The sequence below is a fragment of the Nestor notabilis genome, unplaced genomic scaffold (assembly GCF_000696875.1).
Source record: "Nestor notabilis isolate BGI_N333 unplaced genomic scaffold, ASM69687v1 scaffold3472, whole genome shotgun sequence".
NCBI classification, from domain to species: domain Eukaryota; kingdom Metazoa; phylum Chordata; class Aves; order Psittaciformes; family Psittacidae; genus Nestor; species Nestor notabilis.
Window position 1 is genome coordinate 13,303 of NW_009916794.1, and position 16,617 is coordinate 29,919.

General features: G+C 37.8%; 2 protein-coding genes across 2 annotated transcripts in view; one reads left to right on the forward strand and one right to left on the reverse strand.

Moving 5' to 3' along the window:
- Positions 1-11,007, forward strand: part of ANXA11 (annexin A11) — a 13,909-nt gene extending 2,902 nt beyond the window's left edge. The window contains exons 3-14 of the mRNA XM_010024738.1: positions 1-184; positions 725-812; positions 1,225-1,319; positions 1,760-1,873; positions 3,041-3,131; positions 3,270-3,349; positions 3,492-3,548; positions 4,451-4,544; positions 5,301-5,396; positions 7,945-8,003; positions 8,654-8,776; positions 10,925-11,007. The exon at positions 1-184 is cut by the window's left edge and continues 197 nt beyond it. Of these exons, the coding sequence (XP_010023040.1) occupies positions 1-184; positions 725-812; positions 1,225-1,319; positions 1,760-1,873; positions 3,041-3,131; positions 3,270-3,349; positions 3,492-3,548; positions 4,451-4,544; positions 5,301-5,396; positions 7,945-8,003; positions 8,654-8,776; positions 10,925-10,984 (1,141 nt within the window). The 3' untranslated portion in view covers positions 10,985-11,007. The remainder of the gene's footprint in view (positions 185-724; positions 813-1,224; positions 1,320-1,759; positions 1,874-3,040; positions 3,132-3,269; positions 3,350-3,491; positions 3,549-4,450; positions 4,545-5,300; positions 5,397-7,944; positions 8,004-8,653; positions 8,777-10,924) is intronic.
- A 3,758-nt stretch (positions 11,008-14,765) lies between these two features.
- PLAC9 (placenta-specific 9) lies at positions 14,766-15,458 on the reverse strand (the record flags this gene model as incomplete). The annotated part of the gene is made up of 2 exons (XM_010024739.1): positions 14,766-14,918; positions 15,358-15,458. Coding segments are annotated over 2 exons (254 nt in total), but the record flags the coding sequence as incomplete, so codon positions are not given.
- Between the last annotated feature and the right edge of the window lie 1,159 nt (positions 15,459-16,617).

Consider the following 16,617-nt stretch of genomic DNA (forward strand, 5'->3'; position numbering starts at 1 on the left):
CCCAGGATATCCAGGTGGCCCTGTGCCAGGCCAGCCCACACCACCACCCATGAGCTATCCAGGACAACCACCAGCAACTTACCCAGGGCAGCAGCCTATGCCAAATTACCCACCAGGCCCAGCTGTGAATCCATCTATGCCCTCTTATGGAGGAAGTACAGGGCCTACAATCCCTCCTGTAACAGTAAGAGCATCAGTGCTGTTGTTTTGGGATGTGATCATATATGTGTTTCTCTACATTTTCTTTGTGTATATAAAAGTAAACTGGCTCTAAAATTGGGGAGGGAGGGGGGAACCAACCCAAAATCCATCAAAAGAAGTTTGACTAAAGAGAGATACTTTCCAAATGCAAGCAATATAGGCTCATAGGATTTGAAACAAATGCTGGTTTACCATATTGTCCAAGAAGAAAGGTTTGATGTGAATTCAAATGTAATTAAATTTGCCTTCCCTAACTTAACAAAGTATTGCCAGTTGTATATACAATTTCATCAAACCTTAATTAATTGGACAACAGATTTGTATCAGTGAATGTTCATGAGCTTGCATTTTCTCATAATTTGGAAATAGAAATTAACAAATTGTTTCAGGTAGTATTTTTTGAGTTTTCTCTGTTACTTCTCTAACATGAAGAAAATTGGTACTAGTGGTCATCTTCCCTACGTAGTAAAACAGTCTTTAACTGATTAACACTAATATGCTACTCAACATGGTCCTATTTTAGCATGGAAACCGAGGCACAATCACTGACGCACCAGGATTTGACCCTCTGAAGGATGCAGAAGTCTTAAGGAAGGCCATGAAGGGATTAGGTGAGCAATCTAGTCTTTTTTTCGTATAAAAGAAGTGTTGCAGCTTTGATTCAGCACTGATCTTTCTCAATTGTTACATATGTACTGAGTGGGCTAGTTCACATGTAGTTGTCCTTGGTAATCAGAAGAATTATTGGTAGTTCATCTAGGCATAAACAACATCATGAGTTTGGTATTTGGTTTTGGGGTTGGTTTTTTTTTTTTTTTTTTTTTTTTTATTCATACTGTGTTTGTGATTGGGAGTGAAGCTTAATGTTCTGTGGTCATACACAAGAATAGATACTGTAGATGAATTAAAAGCATACATGTCCTTCAGTTGGGTTTAGATGAGATAGGATCAAATGAAAACAGAAAGCTGAGTTCTGATATGACGTGCATGCTCATTCTGTGGTGTCTCTGTGTGTGTGTATAGGAACTGATGAGCAGGCGATCATAGATTGTCTTGGAAGTCGTTCAAACAAGCAACGGCAGCAGATCATCCTGTCCTTCAAAACAGCTTATGGAAAGGTAAATACATCATGAGAACAGAAGGAAGAAGAAGTAATAGGCTGCATTCCTTCACTGGAAGTTAGAGGACTTAGTGTTTGAAAAGGAAGATTGAAAGTAGCTTAAGGGAAAGAAGGGTCACAAATCATAGCTTGTTTAGGGTTCTGCTTTTACCTACTCTTGCCTTTTACATGCAGTGTTTCAAATGAAATACATAAAGCAATTTCTTTGTTAAATGGTTCCTTTGACTCTTTGTGCAGTATATTTAATTGGACCTTAGTTACCTAGATATACCTAGTTACCTTATGCTGGGTTTAGTGTTGTTAAATGGAATAGTTTTATTTGGAGATACATTATTGGTGCTTATGCATAAAAAATTCTAATTAACATGCACAGTTTTGGTCCTTACTTTGTCAGGTTTGGTCTTTATGCATTTTTCCCCTGTTTTTACTTCTTATTAGGATTTGATCAAGGATCTCAAGTCTGAACTATCAGGTAACTTTGAGAAGACAATCTTAGCAATGATGAAGACACCTGTCATGTTTGATGCTTATGAAATCAAGGAAGCTATAAAGGTTTGTGTAGGAGTTATAAGTTTAGAAGATAAAGGAAATAGTTGAGCTGATAAAATTTTTGGTAGTCGTTTAAAAGCTTGGATTTACATCCCCTCCTCTCTGTCCAGATATTCAACCCACTGTTCATCTGACCTGTACTCCATTTCTTGGAGTTACATGATGGTAAAATTGAGAAATATTATTCCCATAGGTTAGAGGTAAAGACTATTTATTTAATAGGTTTGTGTTGTAACAAAATATATTAATGAATAAATACACAAAAAAAGAGGCAGAAATTGAGTTCCGGCAGTCTCTGCACTTTATTATTACAGAGTCTTGAGAAAGCCACTGAGGCTGACATCTTTGAAACCAGTCACTGCATGCGGCACCTTTATTTCTGGGGTTTTGCTTTGAACTGTGATGGAACTGATTATGACACTGCTTAACTTAGAGTTGCCAGTGACTTTACACTCAGTGCTCAAGAATAGTTCAGAAAACAAGGCTCATAAAGATTTCAGGCAGGGTGTACATTCTTGTACTTCTTTTCATCTTTTCCCTGAGCATATTTTCCTAGCCCATGATGAACCTTTTCTAAAATGCTATGGAAGTATTGTATACTTTCTCTTTTAAACAATCAAACTATTTTATAAACATTTCAAGTTTTATAAACATTTAGGATTTTAAAATCCTAAAATGTTTGTATTTCAAGGCAATGTTTAAAGGAAGGTGAAATAAATACTTCATTTTCTGAGTAAATACATATATTTACATGTTCTTTGGCCACAATTTTAAAGTAGGTAAGAGGATGAAAAAGATATAAGCTTTATCATAATTGCAACTGCTGTTTATTAGGGAATGAAATTTTACTTATTAGAATTAAAAACACTTTTAATGATGGAAAAAAATTATTCTTGAAACACCTGAAATCTGGGGTGAAGGATGACATTTTAAAATGAAGTTTTGTTTTCATAATTATTTTAGTTATCTATTCAATTTGTATCTTTAGTACATATCTGTGTCTTGGAAATGTGTTACAAGTAGCATTTAAACTACTTGCTTTGACTTCCCTGTAACAAGATTATATTCTGAATTGTATTTTGTTGTTTAATTTTATTCCATTTCTTTTATACAAATTGTAGAATTAAGATGAGAATCTGAAGTGTGTTTTCTCCTTATGCTTTCTTTTAGGGCATTGGCACAGATGAAAATTGTCTCATTGAAATCTTAGCTTCTCGCAGTAATGAGCATATTCAGGAACTCAACAGGGTCTACAAAGCAGGTTAGCTTTGTTACAGTTCCATTAAAGATTTCTTCCATTTCTTCTTAATCACTGGCTGAAAATATAAAGTTAGAAAATGAGCAGGGTTGTGTTCCAACCCTAACTATTCTATGATGTGTGACTGTGTGTCTCTTCCAGAATTTAAGAAAACTCTGGAAGAAGCAATAAAAAGTGATACTTCTGGACACTTTCAGAGGCTTTTGATTTCACTTTCTCAGGTATTTTCATGCTGGCATTTTGGAGCTTGGGTTTTGTGTGTGTGTGTGTTTGCAGGTGGTTGGTTTTTTAATAAAAAAAAAAAAAAAAAGGAAACAAAAAAGGGCCCACCAGTAACACTTTTGTATCTTCAAATTCTTTCAGGGAAACAGAGATGAAAGTACAACTGTTGACATGGCTCTTGTCCAAAAAGATGTGCAGGTCAGTACAAGTTCTTTATCATTTCTAAGTATAGTCAACTCAATACACTGAAATTTGACTGTGTGGTTTCTGCTTACTCTTAGTTTTGGTCACCTTGTGAGTTCTGTTATAGTGCTTATGTTTCAGTGGGTGGATGTGATATGAAAAGCCCTGACACAGCAGTAGAGCCATGTAGCTCTGTTACAGAGATATGAAGCTCTTGGAAATAGCATCCATAGGGATTTTTTTAGTATTTCGTTCTGTCAGCTATCTGGCTTTTCCACGTATTGGGTGTCTCCATTGTGCTGCTTTTTAAGGGAATGTTCAAAGAGTTTTGAGAATTAAAAGTTTTGATTAAATTTTAATCTATTCAACAGCTGCATTAGCCTTTGCTTGCTATTTAAGGAACTCTGGATTTCTGCAGCAAATAAAGCAATTGGACCCAGTAACCCAGTTAATTTTTTTGCATGTTTCATTTCACCACATAGCAAAGAGAAAACCTTGGATCGTTTCAGCACACTACTGCAATATAAATAGTAATGTGATTAGCTTTCTACATATTATGCCTTAGCAAGAGATGAGAATGTCCCAGAACATACCTAGAGGAGTAGAGAAAAAAGTAGACGTAAGCCCTGTTTGGAAGAACAATTTTCAGGTACTTTATAAACAACTTTTCCTCCTTCAGTAATCTGGAGCTCTTGTGTTTGATCACTTACGTATCAGTAAGCTAGGAAGACTGCAAGCATAGCATATCTTCGGAAGGTTAGAACTAGCTGCTATTTATTGCTTCCTTCTGTTTTCCAGCAGTACATAGACTAAGAAATAAATATAAAAGGAGGAGAGGCTGTAAGGAAGCAGATCTGTAACTCAGCTTTTCAAGTGCTTTTCTGAGTAATGAAGTGTGAATTCCCTTCTGTGTTTAGGAGCTATATGCAGCTGGAGAGAATCGTCTCGGAACTGATGAATCCAAGTTCAATGCCATTCTATGTGCAAGAAGCAGGACCCACCTCAGAGCAGGTAATGGTGTCCCCTACATAAATAGTAACTTGATTCTGTTGTATGTGATGATATAAATATACAGCAGCTCTCTGTGCTTGAATTTTCCCCGTCTGTAAAATGAATGTAATGATACCTCAATGAAAAGCAGGGTAGATTCTGCTGAGGGAAAGGATACACAAGAGCTGCACGTTATGATGGTCTGTCTTAAATATCAGAGCAGGTAGAGGTCATGCTTGTTCAAATGTTTCTCTGATAAAAGAATTGAAAAACTAGGATTATTTCAATTTTGCATGCTTGTGTGTGCACAGGACACATGTAATCCTTCCCCTCTTACTTGCTAGTGACTAGGTGTTATCTCAGTCTTTAGTCATGCTGGAAATGTTTTAGGAACTATGTAGAAATGTGCTACATACTGAGGCACTTACACAGAGAGGAAAGGGGTGGGGTGCGTGTGAGAACATGGATGTTTTCTTCTTAATTTTGTTGACACCCAGAGCTTTCCTAGAAGAGTTTTCACTGTTTGCCTTACAGTGGTTTGTTTGTCTAGCTCTTTAAAAATAAGAACAGAACCAGACAAGCTAGAAGGAGTACAACAACATGTAAATGAAATAATATGGTTGATAACATAGTATTAGTCTTTGAGATGTTTAAACTTGAGTGCGTATACTGTAGTATCAAGTTGAGAAGTGTGATTGAAATGAAGCCATCCGGCATGCACCAGTGCCACCTCTTTTTGTGAGGCAGACTCCTGGAATCTTTCTCTTCTATTAACAGTCTTCAGTGAGTACCAGAGGATGTGTAACCGGGACATTGAGAAAAGCATATGCCGTGAAATGTCTGGAGACCTGGAAAAGGGCATGCTGGCAGTAGGTATGTGTTGTCTTAGCAAGTACATTCCTGGTATTCTACTACAACTGGCTTAGATGGTGGCATCTGTGACACCAGCTAAGGGTGTTCTTAGTAATTATTCCAGTTTTCTGCTTTTTGTTTTGAGCTTTCTGTGCAGTCACCTGGAATTAGTAAAGCAGGGCACTTAATTCACCTCAACATGACAGATATAACTTTTGCTTCAGGCAGCTGCAGAATTTCTCATGTTAAAGTGGGGAAAGGATTATTATCTGTACTTGGCATTGTTTTCAGAAGTGATGAGAATTTGTAGCAACTGCTGAGTCAGTGAGAATGGAATGTTTGGGATAGCTTTGGAAATCAAGCAAAATACAGGCATCAACCCTCTAATTAGTTACCTCGGCCTCTTTTTACTAGGGAGAAAACTTAAATTTGATTGTAAAGGGGTAATTTTTTCCACATTTCCTTATTGTGGTTAGAGCTTTGTTAAATCTTTATTTTTAAGTGCCTCCAGTACTTTTGAAAAATAAAGACTCTTACCTCAAGTTTACTGTTGTTCTCGGAGAGGTAGTCATTAGTGTCCATGAGGTTGGGACAAGGCCTCAAGTTGTTGTGCAGTACTTCTATTTGGAATGTTTTATTCTAGGTAAAATTGTGGACCTCTTTATCTCTTCTTTTGTCTCTCGTTTCTTAGACAAGACTGCTTCTTTACATGTCCATTTTTCTGTTTATTACTGTGAATTTACTGTGGTATCTATTGCTTCTGCTTTAGAAGCGGTGTGCTTTGTTTTTGAATATCATAGTGACTAGAAAAGTGATGTAACAAAAACAGCAACAAAACAGAAGAAATCAAAAAAATCCCCCAAAAATCCCAAAACATGCTTTTGCATCATTTGGGAAGCAAGATGGGAGAGGCCATTTGGCTCAACCACAACAGAAAATTTTCATGGAGTTTTGTAACAAAATCTTGCAAAATGGGAATCAATTTTGAAAGCCACTTTTTTTTTTCAGTCCTGTCTTGTGCATATGTGAACTATGTAACTATTTTTCTTGCTCTACTTGGCCAGGCTGTCACTATAGTAGCCTTTTAATTACCTAAACTGGGTCCAGCTCTGTTGCTGTGATACATTCACGGATCTTTTCCAGCCTTCAGAATGTGTCATCTCAAAAAGTATTGTTAGAAAACCAAATTTAGGGAGAATAAATATTTCCCAGTGTTGTGGAAAAAGGTTGCTCCCACAAAGAGAATGTACTGTCATGGAGCTCTGCAGTCACTAGACAGGTCCCCATGTAGGTACAGATTCAGAATTGGGAAAGTAGCAGACAAACAAGTCAATAACCTTTTGAGTTATTCCCTGAACAGCTCCTTTATTGAACAGATTTTGGTTTGGTAGTTTTATTTGTATGTATGTGTGTGTGTGTGTGTGCGCGTATCAGTTTCTATCATATATGTTTGTCTGTATCAGTTGATAGTAGCATCATTTGTTTTGTCAACCTTATTTTCAGGAAAAGAAAAAAGGTTTTCTAATTGAAAATATTTAATTTTGCTTTTTTTTAAAGCTTTCTGGATTGTGCAACTGGTAACTTACAATAACATCTTCAAACATCTTGAACTGCAAGTGTGTTGTTTAGCTAAGTGCAGTGATAGAGAAACATGCATTTCATTTGTCATTTGTTTTTGAATTGTATTATACATATTATTGAGAATTGTGTGTGGTGAACTGCTACCTCTCATCTACATTTTCCTACTCAGAGAAGCACTTTTTCCTATATAGAATGTGTGTTGCTGTGAAATAGGTATTTAGATTTACCTCTTCTGTTCTGTGCTGACTTTACGTGGGAGCTTTTGATACCTTTTTGTGCTATAAAATATGTCAGATGTGGTTTGTTTTCTGTGTAGTTTGCCACAGACTGCATGATTGTGTGCTTGTAACCAACACAGGATCAATATATAGATTTTAATTCTGATAAGTGATGGAGTATTCTTTCATTATCCTGATTAACATGACAGTAATTTGGTTCAGATTTTGCTCTTTCAGATTTCTAATAAAATGTGCTAATTAAGTATAAAATCCAGTCATTACTAAATAAGCAAATCTAGACTTTTTCAGGAGTCCTGGTGAACTTAGTGGCTAAATAAAAATAATCGTGACTAACTTTAAGAGTTAGGTTTCTATTGTAGCTGGCTTCCCAACTTGTATTAGGGCAACACTCAGTTTTGTCATACCTTGCAGATGCATGGCCTAAAAATTCTTAATTTAGGAAAAAGCCTGGAGCACCAATATTGGTTCCTTCAAGCCATCTGCCCTCTCCCATCCCCTCTTTTTCCTTCATAAGCTAGAATCTGGTCATTATGTCTGGTTCACACTAGATAGATGGTTTCTAGTGATGGAAGAGTTTCCTTTGAGCTGTTTGGATTAAAAATCATTTTGGTCACTAGCTGAAGGACAGGAAGCTGCACTGTATCAAGTGTATGTGTATGTAAAATTAAAGCATGTAACTATCTGGGATAATGATTGAGTTCTGATTGAGGAGGAATACCTGATTTCTATAATGCTGTTTGTTTTTGCAGTTAAGTGCCTCAAGAACACACCAGCTTTTTTTGCAGAGAGATTACAGAAGGCTATGAAGGTAGGTCCCTGTGACAGGATACATAAACATACAGTGTGGTGAGGGGTTTTTTTGTTTGTTTTGAGGGGGGATTTTATTTGTTTGGTGGTTTTGTTTTTTTAATGCTTGCACAGCTCATTGGAATTAATTGTTCAGCTGAATGTATTACATTTTTCTGTGAGCAGATGACTAACAAGATGCACTCACTATTATGAAAGGCTGGAAAAATCTAGCTAATTTGATCCACTTAACAAAGAGATGCATACAACCATACCTGAGGCAAAGAAAGTCTTCACTTGGTAAAACACAGATATGCTTGAACTTGTTGAAATTGATACCTTTTAAGTAGGGAGGTCTAGCTGAGATAAATAGGCCATTAAATTCACCAGACCTTCCTGACTCCCTGTCCTTCTGACAACCTCCCCCCTCTTTTTTCATAACTGTTCTTGTGCAGAGAAATGGCTGTTAGTGTCCTACCAGTAAATTGAATATGTTAAAGGATAATAAGCCAAATTCTGTTCAAGCTTATTGAAACCAATGGGGTTATACTAGTAAACAGCCGATTGGAGGTGATGATTATTTTACTTTTTTTTTCTTTTTTTACTCATACTGTATCATCCAGCATTTCCACACATTATTAATACATTATATTGTTGTTTTGTTTGTTTCAGGGAGCAGGAACAAAAGACAGAACTCTGATTCGAATCATGGTGTCACGCAGCGAGGTTGACCTGCTGGACATACGTGCAGAATACAAGCGGATGTATGGCAGATCCCTCTATGCAGACATCACTGTAAGTTGTGGAGATTTTATTTTCCCTCCAGTGACGTCCTTTCTGCTAGTAGAACATATATACTTACACTGAATAGCTATTAACAGCTCTGAGTGTAGCTGGCTATGTTTATTTTGCTGCATTTGTCAGCAGAGTGGAGGCTGAAGTGGCAGAGAACAGACAGCACTTGCTTTTGTGTGTGGGATAGATGAGCTAGATATGGGAAGGAAGCCAACAGACAAGGAAGGAAAGGAAAATTGGTCCAGAGGGGTTTCAGAGACCTGGTTTTAAGTTTGGTCTCTGTCCCAATCTCTGTATATGATCTTGTAGAAACCACTTAGTCCTCCAACTGGTAATGATGTTGCTCTACCTCATGTGTGTGTTGAAAGAGCTCCTAACATGCTTTTTAAAGATTATCTCCTCTTTCTCCTGAAAGTGCAAGATTTTGGAAATAGCTTAAACTTCAGATTCTTTAGCAGTTAGTCAATCAACCCTACTACTGCTATTAACAGCTCTAGTAACAGTCAGGAAGTTGCCTGGCCAATGGGGAGGGTAATAAAAGCTGCAGGAGAGTAAGTGGTGCACCTTCATTGACCTTGTAACAAAGGTGCCAAATCTGTAAAGTCTCTCTTCCTTCCACTGGTGGCACTGAGGGTCTGCAGCTTTGTGGTGTTTGGAAGGAATCCTGCATAGATAGCGAAAGATAGTGTACGTCAAAAAGTCTTGGTGTGAGTCTTCTGCCAGCAGCTACATGGTCTTTTTGCCTATATGCCACAGAAGATAACCTGGCAGAAGCTTTTTCAGGGTGTATAAATCTGGAGTGAAGATGTGCTTTTGCTACAGTAGTTATGCCCTGGAACCACCAATATGTGAGTAAAAAAACAGTGAGACATTGGTGGAAAAGCTGTAGTCTCTTCCCCCTCCCCATTTTTTCCCTTTACTTCCTTCTCCTGCCTTCATCCTCCCCCCTCCTTCTTTTTTTTATCTTTCAAGCTGGCGTTAAAATAATTCTACCATTCAGGAACAGGCCATACTCATTTAATAGGCTGAGCTTACTCAAAACTTGGTTTCAGTAAATGTGGGCATGGATGGGCACAGTTACGTGTATGTATGTAAACTGTACTGCTTACTTTCATAAAAGTAGAGACAAAAACATCTACGGAAAGAAAGTTCTTAATTCTTCTCTCTCTCTTGTGTGTGTGTGTGTGTGTGTGTGTGTGTGTAAGAGGACAGCAGTTCTTTCCTTTCAGTGCATATATAAACAGGAATGTTTCATCTTTTGCAGGTTGTGCTTTACACATGCACAGGATTTATCCTGATCTTTGAAGTGTCTCTTAGTTCCTTGTGTAATAATTTTGCTTTGAACAGTTTTCAGTCATACCTGAAAATGAAGGATGAGATAAATGCATGAGCAGAAACTGTTCTGTGGAAAGGATTGGCAAGCCTCATCAACCTAAACTAGTCAATGAGCAGCTCCCAGGAACACTTTTTACTCACAAGAGCACCAGCCAAAACCCAGGGCCTTTTGTGGTTAAGTGCATGTTCGTGTGTGCATCCATGTTGACTTTCACTGTCCACAACATGAAAGAGCTCTTATGTTCTCTAATTATGGAAAAAAACCCAACCCTTGTATCTTTTGATATCAGGGCATTTTTTTTTAATGTTTGAATATAGTACAGAAGAAGCTTTCAGTTGCTGCCTCTAGAAAAATATCCACATTGACTGCAAGGAAAAGGACTCCCATAATAATTTTTCCATATTTTTGTACTTTTTTTCCCCTGAAACACAGCTTTTCAGTGAGGGGCTATTTTTTTTGTGGGGTTTTTTTTGTTTGTTTTTTGGGTTTTTTTTTCAAATCGATCTATTTCCAGTAAGTAGTTGAACCCATATACTGAATTCAGTTTGCTGAGAAATATATTTCTATGTACACATTCAGTTCCAGTTGTGAAAGGAGCGGGTTTTACTGTGTGTTTTTATTACAGTGGTTTCTAAAATTAGTAGGCTTGTTAATTTTCTTTTTTTTTTTTTTAAGAGGTTAACGCTTTCTTTCAGCCCTGGCTTCATCTCTTGTGGTTGTTGATGTTGTGTTTAGGATGCTAACACTTAATGTTTCCTCTACTTCAAAGCACAAGTCTTCATTCAACTTTCTTCTTCCGTATTCCTTTTCAGGGTGATACTTCAGGAGACTACCGGAAAATCCTGCTCAAGTTGTGTGGTGGAAATGACTAAATGGAGCATTGAGCTTTTCTTTACAGAAGCTGCTATTTTCATGGTTGTGCTTTAAAACATCTTCTTTTTTAATCCAAAACTAAATAAGTAATGACTTGTTTCTCCTACATCAATTACATCTTTAAAGATAATATTGCCTGTATCTTCAGTTCAAAAATAGTAGGTAATAAATGCCAAGAAAAAAATAGATACCAAGCTTATATGCCATCTGCTCAGGATTCTGTATAGTACTCTCAGCGATCCTTGAATGACAGGTTGTCATTTCTTTCTTGCTTATATTATGCTGAAATAGTATATTTGTTTTATGGAAAAAAAAGTCGCACTTCTATGATTTGAGATTTATTTTGTATAAACAGTCGTGTCATTTTAATGCACGTTTTATATATATATTGTATGCAGAATTGGATTCATACTAGCCAACTCCCTGATATGTGGAGAGAACAGCCTTGAGGTTTTGTGTCTAGTTAAGACATTTAGAGAAGTTTTGTTGACTTCTATTTTCTTTCCTTGATTGTTTTTAAGGAAGATGTGTTCCACATTTCATTTTCACTAGGGCAACTGTCACAAGGCAGTAGTAATGTTCACAGTAGTAGAGATTCTATGGTTAATGTTTTCAGATTTTGGATTGTGCCTTAAATATATGTATGTAAGAAGATACTATGAAATTAAAGCTATCTTCTAACTCTTTGCAGACTACGCTTTTTGGTGTTGATGCTGATTTATGTGAGAGTGATGACTTGAGTCTGTGACACAGAAGTTTCCTGCTTGAATCCACAGAATTACTTAAATTGTTGTGTTGACAAAGTGTCTGGGACTTGAGTGCTGTGGATGAGCAATTGTCTGTACATGATATATGTAATCTGTAGTTTATTGCTCAGTATTTTCATTTTGCATGTTGTAATTTCTCTGACTCTTGTAACTCTGAATTTTTATTCTCTGCTAGCATGGATGACATCTCTTCAACTTCTTGTTTCCAAAACATGTAAAGAAAAATAAAAGTACGGGAAATAGTTTTGGAGCTAGGTCAGTGAAAATATATATGAGGGTATCATGGGAACAGGTGTTGGAATTAATTCTGAGTGGCATTGTTGCTAGAGCAAAAATGTGTAAAGATCTCTGCACAGAATAAGGCGGCTGTGTGTCCAAATGACAAGTTCTGACTAGACCCAATTCTGACTAGGACATGCAGATAGGACTCCTGTTTTGGTCAGTGGCAGCAACGTCGCTATGTTCAAAGCCAGACAACTCCATATACTCATTTTTGTCAGACAATCTAAGCATATCTTGAGAGGAAATTGCAGCTGAAAGTGTATCTTCATTGGCAAGTTAGCTGCGCTTTAGTCCCAGACCCCACCTGGTCTCATTTTCTTACTGAGAATGCTGTATTTGAAATGCAGTTTTGATAAGTGAGCTGCTGAAAGATTTTAAATACAGAGCTTTGAAATCGTGTCCAGAAGCAAATACTTGTTTATTATGAAGCACAGGAACACAGAAGGCAAACTACAGCTGGGGATTGTTCATCCATGCTCAAGCTTATCAAAGTGCAACTCTCCATGACAAGCATACTGTTACATTCAGCTGTCTTGTCTTCGCAGTGCTCAGCTGGTATCTGTATGGAGAAGAGTTGATGTAATCATTTTTTATTACAAGATCAGGATCAATCTTTGTGGATAAATATTGTTTAACACATGACTCCTGCTACTTTGAAGTGGGAAATTGTCACTTTGATTTACCAGATCACAGAAGGAAGGTCCTATTCACAGTTCTTGAGCCATAGATGTGCTGTAAATATGCCTTGGTTGATTTTAGGATTTCCATTTTAAATTCACTGTAACATTTTACTGGAATACTTTTTTAAGTAAATTACCATTGCAGTGGAGTAACTTAATTGATATCTATTAACTCCCCTTCACAGCAGACTGGAAATCTTAATAAATACCAAAACTAGTGAGGATCAGTCATATGACCAGATCCATACAGCCAACTGCAAGAAGTAAAAACCAACATAAACTCTCCTGCTGTCTACTTTGTGCTTTGTATCATGTAAGTGCACTAATGTAAGTATGCACATGTGTTGTGTGCACATGTGTTTGTACACATGTACAGCTATCTTAAACAAAAAACCCAGCTCTACAAAACTGACTTTATAAACATGTCTGTGGGTGCTTATACTTTTCCACAAGAGGTGGTTTTTCCACCAGGAGTGTCTCTCATTTTGTAAAATGAGCTGTTGATATTTGGGCAGAGAATGAAGAGGACAGAGCATTCTAAGAAGCTGTGTAGAATAGGTGATCTCACCAAAATTATTTCTGTTGTGGTCTAATTTATTCAAAAAATATTTATCCAGGAACAAGTTTTGTGTGGTTTTAAGCTATCAAAATGGTAATGGTTCCAATATCATCTTCTGTATTTTGTTGCCCTCTTTTGTTTCATTTGTCATACATGAAACTAAAGAATCACAGGATCTTAAAACTGAAAAAGATTTTGAGATGCTTAGTCCATCCTGCTATTCTGAGGTGGTGTGATGCTTGTTTAAACTTCCAGTGCTGGGGAAACCAGTCATAGAATCATGGAATGGTTTGGGTTGGAAGGGACCTTAAAGATCATCTAGTTCCAATCCCCCTGCCATGGCCAGGGACACTTCCACTAGACCAGGTTGCTCGAAGCCCCATCCAACCTGGCCTTGAACACTGCCAGTGATGGGGCAGCCACAGATTCTCTGGGCAACCTGTGCCAGTATCTCAGCCACCCTCACAGTAAAGAACTGCTGGGTTGGTATGCTGTCACCCCATTGTAGAAGGACACGAAATTTGTCAGCATGATTTGCTTTTAGTGAAGCCATGTTGGCTGTCACCTATGACCTCCTTACTGTCCGTGTTCATTAGCATAGTATCCATGAGGATCTGCTCTGTGATTTTGCTGGGCACTGAGGTGAGACTGACTGGTCTGCTGTTCCCTGAGTCTTCCTTTTTTTCATTTTTAAAGATGCTTATATTTCCCTTTTTTCAGTCAGTAGGAACTTCACTGGGCTGCCATGACACTTCTCAAATATGATGAATGATGGCTTAGCCACTTCATCTGCCAGTTCTCTCAGGACCAACGGATGTATCTCTTCAGGTCCCATGGACTTGTGCACCTCCAGGTTCCTTAGATGTTCTCAAACCTGATTGTCTCCTACAGCAGGCAGTTCTTTTTCCCAGTCCCTGCCTTTGCTTTCTGTGACTTGTGCAGTCTGGCTGGAGCTCTTGCTGGTGAAGATGGAGGCAAAAAAGTTACTATCTTGGGCCTTTTCCATGTCCTGGGTGACCAGGTCTCCCATAACCTTCCAGAGAGGAACCACATTTTCCGTAGTGGTGTCATTTCAGTGGTTTACTTTCTTTGTAAGAAAGCTTTGCAGGGTGCTTCGCTTGAGTCTTTCTTGCACTGTTATTTCTTGTTTTACTCACTTTTGCATTGGGGAAGAAAACACACCATTCATCTTTGTGGCAACCTTACTTGTTCTGGTGGGCTACTTCAATATTCTTTAGGCTAAACATTCCCAATTTAACAACCTTTCTGTGTAGCTCATATATCTAGCTCCTGGGCTGGGTTTTTTGGTGGGACCTTTTTTTCACCTTCCTCTTTTCCCCCAACCTTTAACAGTTGTTGAAACCTGGTGTTCAAAACTAGACTCAGTATTTCAACTGGGGCCTTAGCTGCACTAAATTGAATGAGGGAATTACTTCACATCTTGGAAGAATAAAAGATGATGTATTTGGTCATAGCACATGCAACCCTGTTTTCAACTTAGCTTATACCCCACTAGATACTTACCATCCAAAATGTCTATACGTGGGGTTCCTGGAGCAATGGGGATGTTCGATGTTGTCTCATTGATGATATCGAGGAGTGATTTGACTTCTGATTCTAGATGCTCCACTGTTTTTATTACCTTCTAATGAAAACAAGGGAGACGTGGGGAAAGGGGATAGACAATAGGTTGAGTGGAAGGAAATGCACCGCATTTGCTAGCAAAAGTGCAAATCTAATGTCCCATAATGCTAACAGCTGATTTTATTTATACTGTGTAGTTTAGTTATAAATCTTGTCTTATGCTGGCCTCTAGTGGCACGAAATATTAAAACTTCATTTCATGAGAGTTAATTTACAGCACCTCTGTATAAAGAATCATGCATAATTTGACTTCTTGGAGGGAGTTTTCCTTTAATTGGTTTTATGGAGAGTTGCAAACTGACATCTGAAAAAATAGTCATACCTTGAATAGAATAAAATCAAGAAGGGACAGTGTCTAGAAACATCATTCTTCTTTCCTTTGGTCAAAAGGATGGGGTAGAGCTCTGGTGAGGTCAAGGAGCTAGTGCAATAGCTCTTACCTCTTCAATAATATCTAAGCGTTCGTGGATTGCATCATGTTCATTACACCAGCTTCCTCCTCCCAGACTTCCAGGTAACACGCTGACAGGGTCTGCAGCAGCTGGAAAAACAGACACATTTAATTACCAGGAGGTTTTTAATAACAGTCCTTACCTTTCTGATTTCTGAAGTGGTACTTTGTGTGCTAAACAACATTGTTTATGAAACCAAATGTAAGAGAAACTGAATCTCCCAATAACTACACCTATACCCTTGTGTTGTGAATGTCTCTTTGCCCATACACATTGTCGTGGTTGGTTGGAACAACGTGTTTTCTCTTGTCAGGGGTTTTGTTTTGTTTGTGAATGTGTTTGTTTCACACAGTGTGGTTTCTCCTGCCTGTGTAGGGTAAGTTTATAGACTGTAACTCAGTCTCTACAAGTATAAAACCGAAGCACTGGGAAGATCTGCCTTACGCATCAGCTTCTCCGAGACTTTCTTCAGAAGCAGCTGGTACTAAAAAGCTTTGAAGAGTAAATAATTTTGTTCACTTATGCCCCAAATGGATAATAGCTGGTGATTCCACAGTGTCAGAAACTTGTTCATAACAGTCTGATTTTGTATTGAGAAGGGAAACAATAAAAATGTGTACAGCTGATGCCATTTACTAAGTCACCCATATATGAACTCCCTTTTCTCTGTCAATTAGCTATTTATTTTTCGGTACTCATGAACTCTTGTTCTTTGAATGCTTCATTCTGCAGGCTCTACTCTGAAAGGTCAGAAGCTGCTAGTGTCAGTGCTTTAATAAAGCCAATTTCCTTTAGTAACTTTTGTGCATCATTCAATAACATTTAGTTTTTAATATGTGTGCATAGAACTGTAGTGGAGTATTTTAAATCCCACTAAAGTGATAGCATATCTTGCTCCATGTAAAGTTAGGTCTTGTTCTTGTTTGAGGCCTGAGAAACCTATGATAATGGGAAAGTGGCAGTAACTCATTCAGTCGTTTGGTTGTAACAGACAAGACAGAGGACACTGTGAGCTTGTGTTACAAAAACACTAAGAAACATAAGGGTAACTAGTTCTGTCTTCAGTACTGTTGTGTGAGAGCAGTGATTTGGAACTGCTGCTGTGCTTCTTTGCAAGTCTCTTTCAAGATTTCCGGAGTGCAGGTATCAGATATGGCAAACACGTGTCAGTAAGGCTTGTAGCCATTGCAGTTTGTTGGGATGAGAGATGTACTCTGAGTTGGAATGTTATCCTTGAAATTGTAGGGC